Raw genomic sequence first — 14,757 nt, forward strand, 5'->3', positions numbered from 1 at the left:
CTTCGAACTTAAACTGCTTATGGACAAAAAAGAATCTGTGCCAAGTTTCAGCTCAATATCTCTATTTTTAAAGACTGAAGCGTGATTTCAACAGTCAGACGGACAGACGGACGGACATGTCTAGATCGTCTTAGATTTTTACTCCTTCGGTGGTGGGTATAAAAATAAGGCCAAAGTACAGCCATTCACGGCTGTATGGTATTCGGTTTGTTGTGTGTTCCGTAGGGACTCAAAAACGGCAGAAAAAATTTTCTCGAAATTTTCGCATAATGTGTTGGTTGGTCTGGGTGGAAACATAGGCTATAGGAGGCGGGGCCTTCCTCTTACCACAAAAACGCCGCCGAAAAACAAAGGTGGACCGATGGACACAACATGAGCATCAAATGAAAGGTATTGAAGACTAGCCGCCCCTATCCCAAAACTCCTCTAAACAGAAGTCATTCAAAGAACTTGACAAAAGCGATTCATGTTGGAGGGTATATAAGATTCGACCCGTCCGAACTTAGCACGCTTGTACTTGTTTTGCACTCTTACAGTCACCAAAACATAATTTCTATTGTTGGGGTCTGGCGGCTCTGGAGCCGCCCAAAACCCGCCAAATGGATATATAGACCAATCACGACAATTTAGAGCTCAAACGCAAGAGAGAGCAAACAAATAAAATCGTTCTAAGTTCGGCCGGGCCGAATTTTGGAAACCCACCACCATGGATTCTGCTAAAATATGTGAGCTATATCTGATCATACACCGATTTGGACCGAACTTGGCACAGTTGTTGAGCACATTAAATAAAATTTCAGCCAAATCGGATAAAAATCGCGGCGTGTAATCAAGAATTCAAATCGGGAGATCGGTATATGTGGGAGCGATTTGGACCGTACATGGCACAGTTGTTGTTGTTGTTGTTGTTGTAGCAGTTTATTGTGTACTATCTTTCGTCTGCTTGATTCTGTTGAGTGTCAAGACCCAGGAACTCCGCGACTAAGATGGGGTGCGTCCACAGGGATCTGGGTCTGAGTCGAGTGGGTCTGGCCGGGCAGTTAAACAGGTGACGTGTATCGTGCGGTCCCTGGTTACAGTCGGGACATACATCTTGCACGTCGGCATCAATCCTAGCTCTGTGGGAATTGAGGCGGCTGCATCTGCCGGAACGTAATTGAGCCAGAATCACTCTGGTTTGCCGGGGGAGGTCGATTTCTTCGGGTGCAATGGGTGGCGGTCGTTCTCCAAGGACTACATTCACCCGGTAGCCAGTTAACGCGTCTGCTACCGTGTCTGCATGAATGTTGTTCAGACCCGCTTGATATGCCGCTTGATCTAGAGGTTCTCTCTTGTAGCGCTGGACCTCACGCTCTAGATCATGTAGATCTACCTTAAGGCTTCTGGGCGGTGGGTATCTATCCACAAGATGATGATTTGGATGATTTCTGCGATAACAGCCCAAAAGGTATTGCTTAGACAGCATGTAGTTATGTCTTCGCACTGGTAGGATCTTTGTCTCCTGGTGGAGGTGGTCCACATGAGAACTAAGGAGGCAGCCCGTCGCAGTTCGGAGGGCGGCATTCTGACAGATCTGAATATTATTCCACTGCGTGTCACAAAGCTGACGTGACCACACTGGCGCTGCATAACTTACCACAGACCGGCCAATTGCTTTGTACGTGGTCAACAAGGTTTCTTTGTCTGCACCCCAAGTGCTGCCAGCGAGTGACTTGAGGACCTTGTTTCTACTTTTGACTTTATTGCAGATTGCTGTGGCATGTGGGGAGAAAGTGTAGGAGCTGTCAAATGTGACGCCAAGTATTTTGGGACACTTGATGGTCGGAATCAATTCTCCATCGACCATCACAGTCAGCTCAGAATTCACCTCACGTGTATTTGTAGTGAAGTGTGGCTGAAGATTTGGTGGCGGATATCTTCAGATTTCTTGCAGCGAAATATGAGGCAAGCTCGTTGAGGTAGACGTTCAACCTATCGCAGATGTCATCAATGGGTGGGGGGCCTGATGCCAAGATCGTACAGTCGTCCGCATATGATACGATCTCTATGCCGTCTGGAGGAGGTGGGATGGAGGATAGGTAGAGGTTAAACAGAGCCGGAGATATCACCCCGCCTTGGGGAACTCCCTGTTTCACTCTACGGTGTTTTGACTTCTTATCCCTAAATTCCACAAATGACTGGCGGCCACACAGATAATTCGCGACCCAACGTTTAAGGCCTGGCTGGAGGGACGTGTTGGCGATGTCCTCAAATAATTTGGCATGGCTGACCGTGTCGAATGCCTTCGATAGGTCCAATGCCACGAGGACCGTCCTATCACATGGCCTGGGTTGATTGAAGCCACGGCAAATGTGTGTGGTGATGGCATGCAAAGCTGTTGTTGTGCTGTGCAGTCTCCGAAATCCGTGTTGATGCTCGGCGAATGGAAATTCTCCTACGAGGCTCGGGAGGAGTAATGCCTCAAGCGTCTTAGCCACTGGTGAGAGAAGGGTGATCGGTCTGTACGACTCCCCCAAACTCGGGTCTTTACCAGGCTTCAGTAGCGGGATCACTCTGCCCATTTTCCAGACATCGGGAACTATAAGAGTGTTCAAAGACAGGTTAAGGACAGTGGTAAGGTACTCAACTCCAGGTAAATCCAGATTCTTCAGCATCAATGTAGAGATTCCGTCGGGGCCCAACGCCTTGGAAGATTTGGCGCCACGGATGACATTCGTAACTTCGCCCACGGTAAATTGTGATGGCTGTTCATCGGCTCGGAGACCACGAATACGGCGAATGGCTCTCCTCCTTGCCCTGTCTCTCTCGGGATGCACGATAAATTGACGGTTGAACAACCTGGCGCATCTCTTCGGATCAGTCACGGTTAACTCGCCAAAAGTGACTGAGGTCCTGTCGTCCCGTCTACCGGGGTTCGAGAGAGACTTAACAGTGGCCCACAATTTGCCTGCACCGGTGCCTAAGTTACATTGCTCCAAGTGTTCCAGCCACAAATTCCGCTTATGTTCGTTGACTACCCTGTTTATTTCCAGATTCAGCTCGCTGATTCTGGGGTTAGCGGGGTCCATAGCACGAATCCCATCACGCTCGTCTGCGAGTACCACTGCTTGCGCCGGGAAATTGGGTCGCACTTGCGGTATTCGACCGGCTGGTATAAAGCGAGCGGCTGCTGCGTTGATGATGTCTCGGAATTTCCTCTCGGCCACAAGCACATCAGAGGGGGGTGGCAGTTCATTGAAGCGGCGATTGGTATACTCTCTGAAGCCAGTCCAATTGGCCTTCTTGTAGTTGATGAACGTTCGGCGCTCAGAGGTTATGAAGTCGGGTGGTCGGTCGATGGTGAGGATTATGGGGAGGTGGTCTGACCCCAAAGAGATGACGGCTTGCCAGGATACGTCACTCAGGAGATCAGGGGATGCGATTGAGATGTCTGGCGAGCTGCTGCACCTCCTCGTAATCCTAGTGGGGGCATCCTCATTCACCGTGCAAAACGTGGAGCTATCTATCTGCTCTGCCAAAGCTATGCCACGCTGGTCGTTGCCTAGGGGAGAATGCCATGACGAGTGATGTGCATTGAAATCCCCCAGAACCAGACGACTATGGCCAGATAGCAACCCACTTATGTCGGGGCTGTAGGCCTGGCCATTAATCGGGACACAGCTGCCAACCGGCGGTATATACACGTTGTATATCTCTATCTCGGCAGTACCAGACTTGACTGCTACCCCCATACATTCCATGTATGGGTCACTAGCGTCAAGCGCAGGCGAGATAGGTCTATACTGCACGGAATGGTGTATAACGAAGGCCAATCCCCCACCTCCATTCCTTGAGCGATCCTTACGTAGCACATTGTAGCCGTGACAACTGTGCAAGCTGCAGGTGTTAGTCAGCTTTGTCTCCTGGATCGCAGCGACCGATATGCTCTTCCGACTCATAAAATCCACAATCTCATCAATCTTGCCTCGCAGTCCATTGCAGTTTAACTGCAGGAACGATACATTTCCCGACACTGGCCTGGCAATAGTAGGGCTAGGGTGCTGTCTTTGCATAAATTGCCGTACGGGAGAGGTCGGGGGGGTCACATAGTCCGACGACGAGGACGCCGAAAGCGACGACGGCGACGCTTGTGACCCACTGCTGGCTGTGTTCGCACAGCACCTAGCGACATAGCCAGTATGACTATACTCCCGTAGCGAAGTTAGGCCAGAGCAAGAACGGAAATGTACCCACTCCAAGCACCTGTTACACCTCACCGACACTGACCGATGATGAAGGCGGTTCTGGCAAACGGAACAGAACCAGGGTCCGGGGTTCTTTTCAATCCCGGCACGGACCAAAAGCATACGGAGAAGGCACTCCGGGATGTGCCTCTCCCATGACGAAAAAAGACGAACACGTACACTGAGGCGGCAGCCCTTGCCGATGAAGATTCCATCGGGTCAATCCGGTACGTACAACCGGCTGCCATGGAATTGGCACAGTTGTTGAAAGTCACAACACATTACTTTGTGGAAAATTTCAGCCAAATCCGACTAAAATTGACGCTTACAGGGACTCAAGAAGTCAAATCGGAAGATCGGTTTATATGGGAGCTATATCAGGTTTAGACCGATTCGAACCGTACTTTGTACAGTTCTTGGAAGTCATAACAGAACACTATGTGCAAAATTTCAACCAAATTGGATGACAATTGAGGCTCCCAGGGGCACAAGAAGACAAATCGGGAGATCGGTTTATATGGGAGCAATATGAGGTTATAGACCGATTTGGACCGTACTCGCCACATTTGTTGAAAGTCATAACAGAACACTGAAAAATAGGTCTCAAAAGTACTGCAGTTGGGAGTAGAGTAAACATTTGTCCAGGAACCGAGCAGGGGCAAACTTCTCACACATCAATGAATGCTTTTCGATTCACACTCAATTATAAGGAACCTTATTTTATAGCCGAGTCCGAACGGCGTGCCGCAGTGCGACACCTCTTTGGGGAGAATTTTTTACATGGCCGTGCATGCCACCGTAGAGCAGAGGTTAGCATGTCCGCCTATGACGTTGAACGCCTGGGTTCGAATTCTTGGGAGACCAGCATACAATTTTCAGCGGTGGTTATCCCCTCCTAATGCTGGTGACATTTGTGAGGCACTATGCCATGTAAAAACTTTTAATCAAAAGAGGTGTCGCACTGCGGCACGCCATTCGGACTCGGCGAAGAAATGAGGCCCTTTATCAATGAGCCTAAACTTAAAAACTTGAACTTGAGTGCAGTCTCATTGACATATGAAAAGTTTGCCCTGATCGTTAATGGATTGTTCATGGGCAAATTTGCATTTGCATGCGTGGCATGGTACCTCGCAAATGTCGCCAGCACCGCTTTAACTATGTCCGATGTCCTCGCCAGCATTCGAACGCAGGCGTTCAGCGTCATAGGAGGACATAGGCTACAATGGCACTAATTCGATATTCACATTCAGGGCGAAGTGTCCCCAACCTAGAAAGGTGGAGTGTTAAAGAAGGCGGAGCGGAGCGGTCCCGGTTCTACTCGTAAATACTAAAAGTTGAATGAAGAAATATTAAGACTTTATCTCTAGGACATAATGGATGCTTGTGCCATATTTCATGATCCTTTCTTTGATTTTAGACTGATGATAGACGAACACGATCGCTCTCACCACGAAAGTAAGTCTAAGTTTATCGAAATACTTGTAGAAGAATCTTTTTCAAATGCATTGATTGATAATCAATTAAATAAACACGCATGAATGATAACTCTTTCTTTTCCTTCGCACATCAAAGTTTTTTTTTTTTTTATTTGTTCTCAAGTATTTAAAGGCCTTTTCACACAAAGAACTGGGCAAAAAATCCAAATTTTGCAATAATTTGGCGCACGTTGGCGCCATTATTCAATACTTACCCACAACGTTGAGATTCACAAAATAACTTCGCACTGGCTGAGTGGATATTTGACACTCAAACATGCCCGCATCACGTTTCTGTGTCCATTTTATCTGCAATGTCCAATCCTCAGTGTCATTGTGGTGTATGGCCTGAAAACGCAAATCCGATGTATAGGTGTAAGTGCCAACAGTCAGGATGTGCATATCGCGATGCCTTATCCAGGAAACCTTAAAATATCAAAGAAGAAGTACATGCTTCAATCAATTGCTTTATTATTCACTGAAATAGGAGTCGCCAACAAAGAGTGGCATATTTGCCTTTCCATCTACCCAAAGGACAGATACTCCGTGCTTATGGCATGTCAAACAAGGTAGGAAATTATAATTCTTTTTCATGGGTTTTATCATTTTTATGCTTTCCTTTTTGATGAGGCATAAGGGAAGAGAATGTTGTGAATTTTAACAAGTGAAATCGCGTTAAGTTCGGCATGGCCGAAACTAACTTACCCTCCACCATGTTCTTTAAATGAATGTTTCAAATATATTGGAGATCTATCAGGTTATGAACATACAAAATTTCAGTCAAATCGAATAGTAATTGTGTTGCATCCTCTAAAGGCTCAAGATATTCGTTAGGGCGATCGGTTTACATGGGAGCTATATCAAGTTATGAAACAATGTTGGTAACACTTAGGGAGTATTTTGGACGTCAAACTTTTAGCCAAAATGGGTTATAGTAACGCCCTCTGGAAGCTGCAAAAGTCAAATCGATAGATCGGCTTACATGGCAGCTGTATCAAAACATAGACTGTTAATAAGTAAAGGGTGATTTTTTTGAGGTTAGGATTTTCATGCATTAGTATTTGACAGATCACGTGGGATTTCAGACATGGTGTCAAAGAGAAAGATGCTCAGTATGCTTTGACATTTCATCATGAATAGACTTACTAACGAGCAACGCTTGCAAATCATTGAATTTTATTACCAAAATTAGTGTTCGGTTCGAAATGTGTTCAAATTTTGACAAATTTTGTTCAGCGATGAGGCTCATTTCTGGTTGAATGGCTACATAAATAAGCAAAATTGCCGCATTTGGAGTGAAGAGCAACCAGAAGCCGTTCAAGAACTGCCCATGCATCCCGAAAAATGCACTGTTTGGTGTGGTTTGTACGCTGGTGGAATCATTGGACCGTATTTTTTCAAAGATGCTGTTGGACGCAACGTTACGGTGAATGAACACATTTCGAACCGAACACTGATTTTGGTAATAAAATTCAATGATTTGCAAGCGTTGCTCGTTAGTAAGTCTATTCATGATGAAATGTCAAAGCATACTGAGCATCTTTCTCTTTGACACCATGTCTGAAATCCCACGTGATCTGTCAAATACTAATGCATGAAAATCCTAACCTCAAAAAAATCACCCTTTATTTGTGCAAAATTTCAATTGCCTAGCTTCACTCGTTCGAAAGTAAGCATGCTTTCGACAGACAGGTTGGCGGACGGACAAGCCTAAATCAAATTAGAATTTCAAGACGATCAAAAACAAGTAAAAAGGCATAGAGTTCGGTCGGGCGAAACTTTGGATACCCACCACCTCGGGTATATATGTAAACCCTCTAATAAATGTATGTTACTGTTCAATTTTGTAGAACAAAATGTTGGTCTTTTTAGAAGCTATATCCAAATATAAATAGATCTGAACCATATAGAAGACGGATTTCGAAAAGCCTAACATAAGTCACTGCGTCGAAATTCAACGAAATCGGATAATAAACGGGCTTTTTAGGGCCAAGACTTTACATAGAGAGTTCTTTCTATATGGTACACCTAACCAAAACTGGTCCGATGTGGACCAAATTAAAGAAGTAACAAGTAAAAGCGTGCTAAGTTCGGTCGGGCCGAATCTTATATACCCTCCACCATGGATCGCATTTGTCGAGTTGTTTTCCCGGCATCTCTTCTTAGGCTAAAGAGGATATAAGAAAAGAGTTGCTCTGCTATTAAAACAATATCAATATATGGTCCTGTTCGGACCACAATTAAATTATATATTGGAGACCTGTGTAAAATTTCAGCCAATTCGTATAAGAATTGCGCCCATTGGGGCTCACGAAGTAAAATAGAGAGAACGATTTATATGGGATCTGTATCGGGCTATAGACCGATTCAGACCATAATAAACACGTTTGTTGATGGTCATGAGAGGATCCGTGCGACCTCTAGGGGTCAAGAAGTCAAGATCCCAGATCGGTTTATATGGCAGCTATATCAGGTTATGGGCCGATTTGAACCATACTTGGCACAGTTGTTGGATATAATAACAAAACACGTCGTGCAAAATTTCATTTCAATCGGATAAGAATTGCGCACTCCAGAGGCTCAAGAAGTCAAAACCCAAGATCGGTTTATATGGCAGCTATATCAGGTTATGAACCGATTTGAACCATACTTGGCGCAGTTGTTGGATATCATAACAAAACACGTCATGCAAAATTTCATTCCAATCGGATAAGAATTGCGCACTCTAGAGGCTCAAGAAGTCAAAACCCAAGATCGGTTTATATGGCAGCTATATCAAAACATGGACCGATATGGCCCATTTACAATACCAACCGACCTACACTAATAAGAAGTATTTGTGCAAAATTTCAAGCGGCTAGCTTTACTCCTTCGGAAGTTAGCGTGCTTTCGACAGACAGACGGACGGACGGACGGACGGACAGACGGACGGACATGGCTAGATCGACATAAAATGTCACGACGATCAAGAATATATATACTTTATGGGGTCTCAGACGAATATTTCGAGTAGTTACAATCAGAATGACGAAATTAGTATACCCCCCCATCTTATGGTGGAGGGTATAAAAAGAATCTGTGCAAAGTTTCAGCTCAATATCTCTTTTTTTAAAGATTGTAGCGTGATTTCAACAGACAGACGGACGAACTGTCCAGATCGTCTTAGATTTTTACGCTGATCAAGAACATATATACTTTATAGGGTCGGATATGGATATTTCGATGTGTTGCAAACGGAATGACAAAATGAATATACCCCCATCCATCGGTGGTGGGTATAATAAAGCTTTTGTGGGCTTCAGACAGATTGGTCTACATGACAGCTATATCTTAATATAGTCCGATCTGAACCAATTTAAGGTCAGATATCGGTAGGCTTAAAATAACCCTCTGTTTCTAATTTCAGCGAAATCGGTTAATAAATAAAGCTTCAGACCCTTATTGGCAGATCGGTCTAAATGGCAGCTATATCCAAATATAGTCCGATCTGCACCATATTTAGGTCAGGTGTCGGGAGCCCTTAAACTACTCTTTGATTATCATCTTTCAGGGAAATCGGATAAAAAATAAAGCATATATGGACATTAGACCCTTTGTCGGGAGATCCGTCTATATGGCAGCTATATCCAAAAAAGGTCCAATTTGGCCCGTTCAAGAACTTAACCAGCGTGCATGTGTGTGTGCCAAATTTCAGCTCAATATCTCCATTTTTGAACGGTATAGAGTGATTACAACAGACGGACGGATAGACACACGGGCATCGTTATATCGTCTTTGAATTTTAAGACGATCCGAAATATATGTACTTTGTAGGGTTGGAAAATGATATTTCGATGTGTTGCAAACGGAATGAGTAAATGAATAAAGCCCTTATCTTACGGTGGTGGGTATAATCAAATACTTTGTTGGGTCTGAGATCAATATTTCGATGAGTTCCAAACAGAATGACGAATTTAGTATACACCCGTCCTGTGGTGCAGGTTATAAAAAGTAATCAGCTTTTGCGAAGAGTGATTATACTTTTTGACTTGCATTCCTTCGGTCTCAGCCGTATGATCTATTGTACAAAAGGTGGTGAAAAGCTCCTTTAAAATGAAGTTGCAAAATTTCATGAGAATTTTTGCCATTTTTGCCATTTGATAATCACTTCTTTCTCAGTGACCTTACAAACAATTTTAACGGCAACTTTTATGAAAAAAATTTTATGGGCTTTATGCGTGGTAGGGCTTTATTTCTGTATAGCCATAAATGAACTTTTGGGAATCTCATGCTGTGGCCATACAATTAGTGTAAAGCTTTGTACAGTATTTCAAAAGGTAAGAGAGTGAAAATAAATCCGCATCATTTGGTCTATTTATCAAAGTGGGGCAAAATGTTCTAGACAGTTCTAGGAAAATAAGAAGAAGTTAAAATGTGTTAAGTTTGACTGTGCCGAACTTTTTACACCCACCACCATGGATATATGCATCATCATTCTGTTTCATTACTAGCTGGACAGGGCCCGCTCCGCTGCGTCTTCTTTCACTCTCTCTTTTATCTGTACAGTGTATGTCACGTCAGTAAATAAGTCCTGTTTGGGGATGCTGATATATTCACCTTCAGATATTATGCGCGAATGTGGATATTAAATTGGTGCTCTACTCACAAATATCCTTCATTTGAGCCTTATATTGCTAAGGTCGGTAAATATGTCCGACATGGGGGTGTTTTTGGTTCCCATATTGTCATTATTGGTTTTTTATTCCATTTGGCTGGCTTTGGAGGTGGAGCGCCCCCCTGGATATCCCATCCTAAATAAGGATACCATTTCTGTTTTTATACCATTCACCATAGAATTGGAGGTATACAAATTTCGTCATTCCGTTTGTAACACCTCGAAATATACATCTAAGACCCCATAAAGTATATTTATTCTTGATCGTTGTGACATTTTAAGTCGATCTAGCCATGTCCGTCCGTCCATCCGTCTGTCTGTCTGTCGAAAGGACGCTTACTTTCGAAAGAGTAAAGCTAGACGCTTGAAATTTCGCACAAATATTTCTTATTAACGTTTTGAGCCTCTACAAGGCGCAATTTTTATCCGAATGGTCTGAAATATTACCCAATGACTACTACTATGTTCTTCAACATTCAATTCACTTACGGTCCGAATCGAACTATTATTTGATATATCTCCAATAGCATAACAATTCTTGTCCTTTATTCCCTGCTTGCCTAAAAAGAGCTACCGCGCCAAGAACTCGACAAATGCGATCCATGGTGGAGATTCGGCCCGGCCTAACTTAGCACGCTCTTACTTGTTGAGTTATTGTAAACAAACTAAATTTCGCTTAAATAACCGCACCCATCTGTGAGATCTGGCATTTTTAAAAAAGGGGTAAGGGGAGGGTCCGCACATTACAGTTAGTTCTATTTCATTCTCTTGGTTTTGGTGGTTGATTGTCATAGCCAAACTCTTTGCCCCGAAAGCAGATATCAAATTCATACTCCATTCCCAATCCACATTCATAATCCACAAACTGGATATTAGTGGGGAATGTAGGGTGGGTCGGTCACACACGCACTTAGCTCGTGCTCTACTCTCAAATTTCTTTTATTTAAGCCCCAAATACCATTGGTTTAGGGGGAGTTTATAGGGTGAGACGACTCGTCAGACTTTACTTTTTATACCCACCGCCAAAGGATGGGAATATATTTTCTTGATCAGCGTAAAAATCTAAGACGATCTAGCCATGTCCGTCCGTCTGTCCGTCCGCATGTTCGTCCGTATGTCCATCCGTCTGCATGTTGAAATAACGCTACAGTCTTTAAAAATAAACTGAAACTTTGCACAGATTCTTTTTTTGTCCATAAGCAGGTTAAGTTCGAAGATAGGCTATATCGGACTATATCTTGATATAGCCCATATATAGACCAATCCGCCGATTCAGGGTCTTAGGCCCATAAAATCCACATTTATTATCCGTTTTTGCTGAAATTTGGGATAGTGAGTTGCGTTGGGCCCTTCGATATCCTTCTTCAATTTGGCCCAGATCGGTAAGGATTTGGATATAGCTGCCATATAGACCGATCTGCTGATTTAGGGTCTTAGGCCCATAAAAGCCACACTTATTATCCGATTTTGCTGAAATTTGTGACAGTGATTTGCGTTGGACCACTCGACATCTTTCTTTAATTTGGCACAGATTGGTCCAGATTTGGATACAGCTGCCATATAGACCGATCTCTCGATTTAAAGTTTAGAGCGCATAAAAGGCGCATTTATTTTCCGATGCCGCCGAAATTTTGGACAGTAAGAAAGGTTAAGCCCATCGACATATTTGTGCAATTTAGCTTAGGATGGCGCGTCGCCCCTTGTTAGTTGACCCCAAAATTTTATACCAATTTCGTGTTTTTTTTTTTTTTTTGGTACCATAATGTTGCATGCAAAATCTCACTTAATTCGGTGCATCCATTTCCGAGATCTAGCTTTTTTGATTATATGTGAAAATTTCATGAAAATTTCAAACTAATAAACAAAGCGCAACAATTTCATTTTACCCTAAACCAATAATGTGGTACAGGGTATTATAACTTAGCGCATTGATAAGTATACCCATAGACTCAGAATCACTTCCGATTCGATTTAGCTATGTCCGTCTGTTCGTCTGTCTGTCTGTCCGTCTGTCCATGTTCATTTTTGTACAAACTGCAGGTCGCAATTTCCATCCGATTGTCTCCAAATTGAGCACAGGCATATTTTTCGGCCTAGAGATGAAGCCCATTGAAATTGGAAAAAATCGGTTCAGATTTGGATGTAGCTCCAATATATATGTTCGTCCGATTTGCAGTAAATACAATACCAGTAAGGAAAGGCAAAAGTCGGGCGAGCCGACTATAGAATACCCTACAACACCGAGTCAACATACATACTACTTTAAGTACATGAAACCTATGTTGAAATCTAGTCAGACTTTAATTTTGCACGTAATGAATAGAACCTTTTAAGAATTTTATACCCTACACCACCACTGTGGTACATGGGAGCTATATCTAAATCGGGACCGATTTTGATGAAATTTCTCAAATATGTTTTGTGCACATCGGTTGAAAAGTGTAGCTACTACGGCCATTTAGGTGCAAACCGGGCGATACATTAATATGGGAGCTATATCTAAATCTGAACTGATTTTAACCAAAATCAATAGCATTCGTCCTTGAGCCAGAGAAGAAATATGTGCAACATTTCGTGATAAGTGGACAACAAATACGACCTGCACTTTAATTGCAAGAATTCATGGACTCACAGACGGACAGACGGACATGGCTAAATTGAACCAGAAAGTGATTCTGAGTCGATCGGTCTAGCTCTTCTCCTTATTAGCGTTGCAAGCAAATGAAAAACCTGTACCGCAGTGGTAGTGTAGGGTATAAACATCTCATAAAAAATTGTGTAAAGATCGGACAAAAACTGTGGCTTTTACAGTCTTAAAATGCTATATTGGCTGAAAAATATATATGTGAAATATATATAAATCTGACACGATTGTAATGAAATTTCGCAATCGTATTGAACCGTTAGAGCTTATCCATACCAAGAATGTCATGAATCGGTCTATAAATAGATATATCCCCATATAAACCCATGCTCGAACTTGACTTCTTTAGCCCTTGGAGCCTAAATTGTCACCCGATTTGGTTGAAATTTGGCACAAAACCCTACCTTATGACTTATAAAATCAGTGCCAACTTTCATCTGAATCTCTAAATCTGACTTCTTGAGACCAACATAAACTCAGTTTGGTTAGGATTATGTGACAGTCTGTCATCAGACTCACTTAGACGTTTTCGTCCATTGTAATACCAAAGAAACAGAAGAAGGACAACCAAAAAGGCGTTAAGTTAACTTTTGATACCCACCACCACGGGTACATATAAACCTCCTTTTGTCAAAATACGGTGAAAAATGCATATCTTGTGCCCCATAGCAGCTATATCGAAATATGTTCCGATTTGGACCAAATACTTATAAGTACCAGTCATTGTTCAATTGTGTATAACAAAATATTGGTCTTTTAAGTAGCTATATTTAAAAACAAGTAAAAAGGCTTTAAGTTCGGCCGGGCCGAACTTTGGATACCCACCACCTCGGGCAAATATACGTAAACCACATTTATCAAAATCCGGTGTAAATTGCATACCTCATGTCCCATAGCAGTTATATCAATATATGTTCCGATTTGGACCAAATACTAATCGGTACAACTCATTGCTCAATTGTGTATAACAACATATTAATCCTTTTAGAAGCTATAACTAAGAATAAACCGATCTGAACCATATACAACACGGATGCCGAAAAGCCTTACTGTCACAAATTTCAGCAAAATCGGATAATAAATGTGGCTTTTATGGGCCAAAGACCCTAATCGGAGGATCGGTCTATATGGCAGCTATATCCAAATCTGAACACCTCTGGGCTAAATTAACGAAGGATATCGAAGGGCCTAACACAACTCACTGTCCCAAATTTCAGCAAAATCGGATAATAAATTTGGCTTATATGGGCCTAAGACCCTAAATCGGAGGATCGGTCTATATGGGAGCCATATCCAAATCTGAACCGATCTGCGCCAAGTCAACGAATGACATCGAAGGGTCTAATACAACTCACTGTCCCAAATTTTAGCAAAATCGGATAATAAATGTGGCTTTTATGGGCTTAAGATCCTAAATCGGCCGATCTGTCTATATGGGGGCTATATCAAGATATAGTCAGATATGGCCCATCTATTAACTTGTCCTGCTAATGGACAAAAGAACAATCTGTGCAAAGTTTCAGCTCAATATCTCTATTTTTAAAGACAGTAGCGTGATTTCAACAGACAGACGGATGGATATGGCTAGATTGCCTTAGATTTTTACGCTGATCAAAAAAAAAACAAGTAAAAGCGTGCTAAGTTCGGCCGGGCCGAATCTTATATACCCTCCACCATGGATCGCATTTGTCGATTTGTTTTCCCGGCATCTCTTCTTAGGCTAAAAAGGATATAAGAAAAGAGTTGCTCTGCTATTAAAAC

At 42.8% G+C, this 14,757-nt stretch overlaps 1 protein-coding gene across 3 annotated transcripts in view; it reads right to left on the reverse strand.

Moving 5' to 3' along the window:
• Positions 1 to 14,757, reverse strand: part of LOC106095073 (hemicentin-1) — a 167,077-nt gene that overhangs the window by 41,423 nt on the left and 110,897 nt on the right. For all 3 annotated transcript variants that reach the window (XM_059362944.1, XM_059362941.1, XM_059362950.1), the window contains one exon: positions 5,914 to 6,124. In XM_059362944.1, coding sequence (XP_059218927.1) covers positions 5,914 to 6,124 — 211 coding nt within the window. The remainder of the gene's footprint in view (positions 1 to 5,913; positions 6,125 to 14,757) is intronic.

Source organism: Stomoxys calcitrans, chromosome 1 (genome assembly GCF_963082655.1).
Source record: "Stomoxys calcitrans chromosome 1, idStoCalc2.1, whole genome shotgun sequence".
NCBI classification, from domain to species: domain Eukaryota; kingdom Metazoa; phylum Arthropoda; class Insecta; order Diptera; family Muscidae; genus Stomoxys; species Stomoxys calcitrans.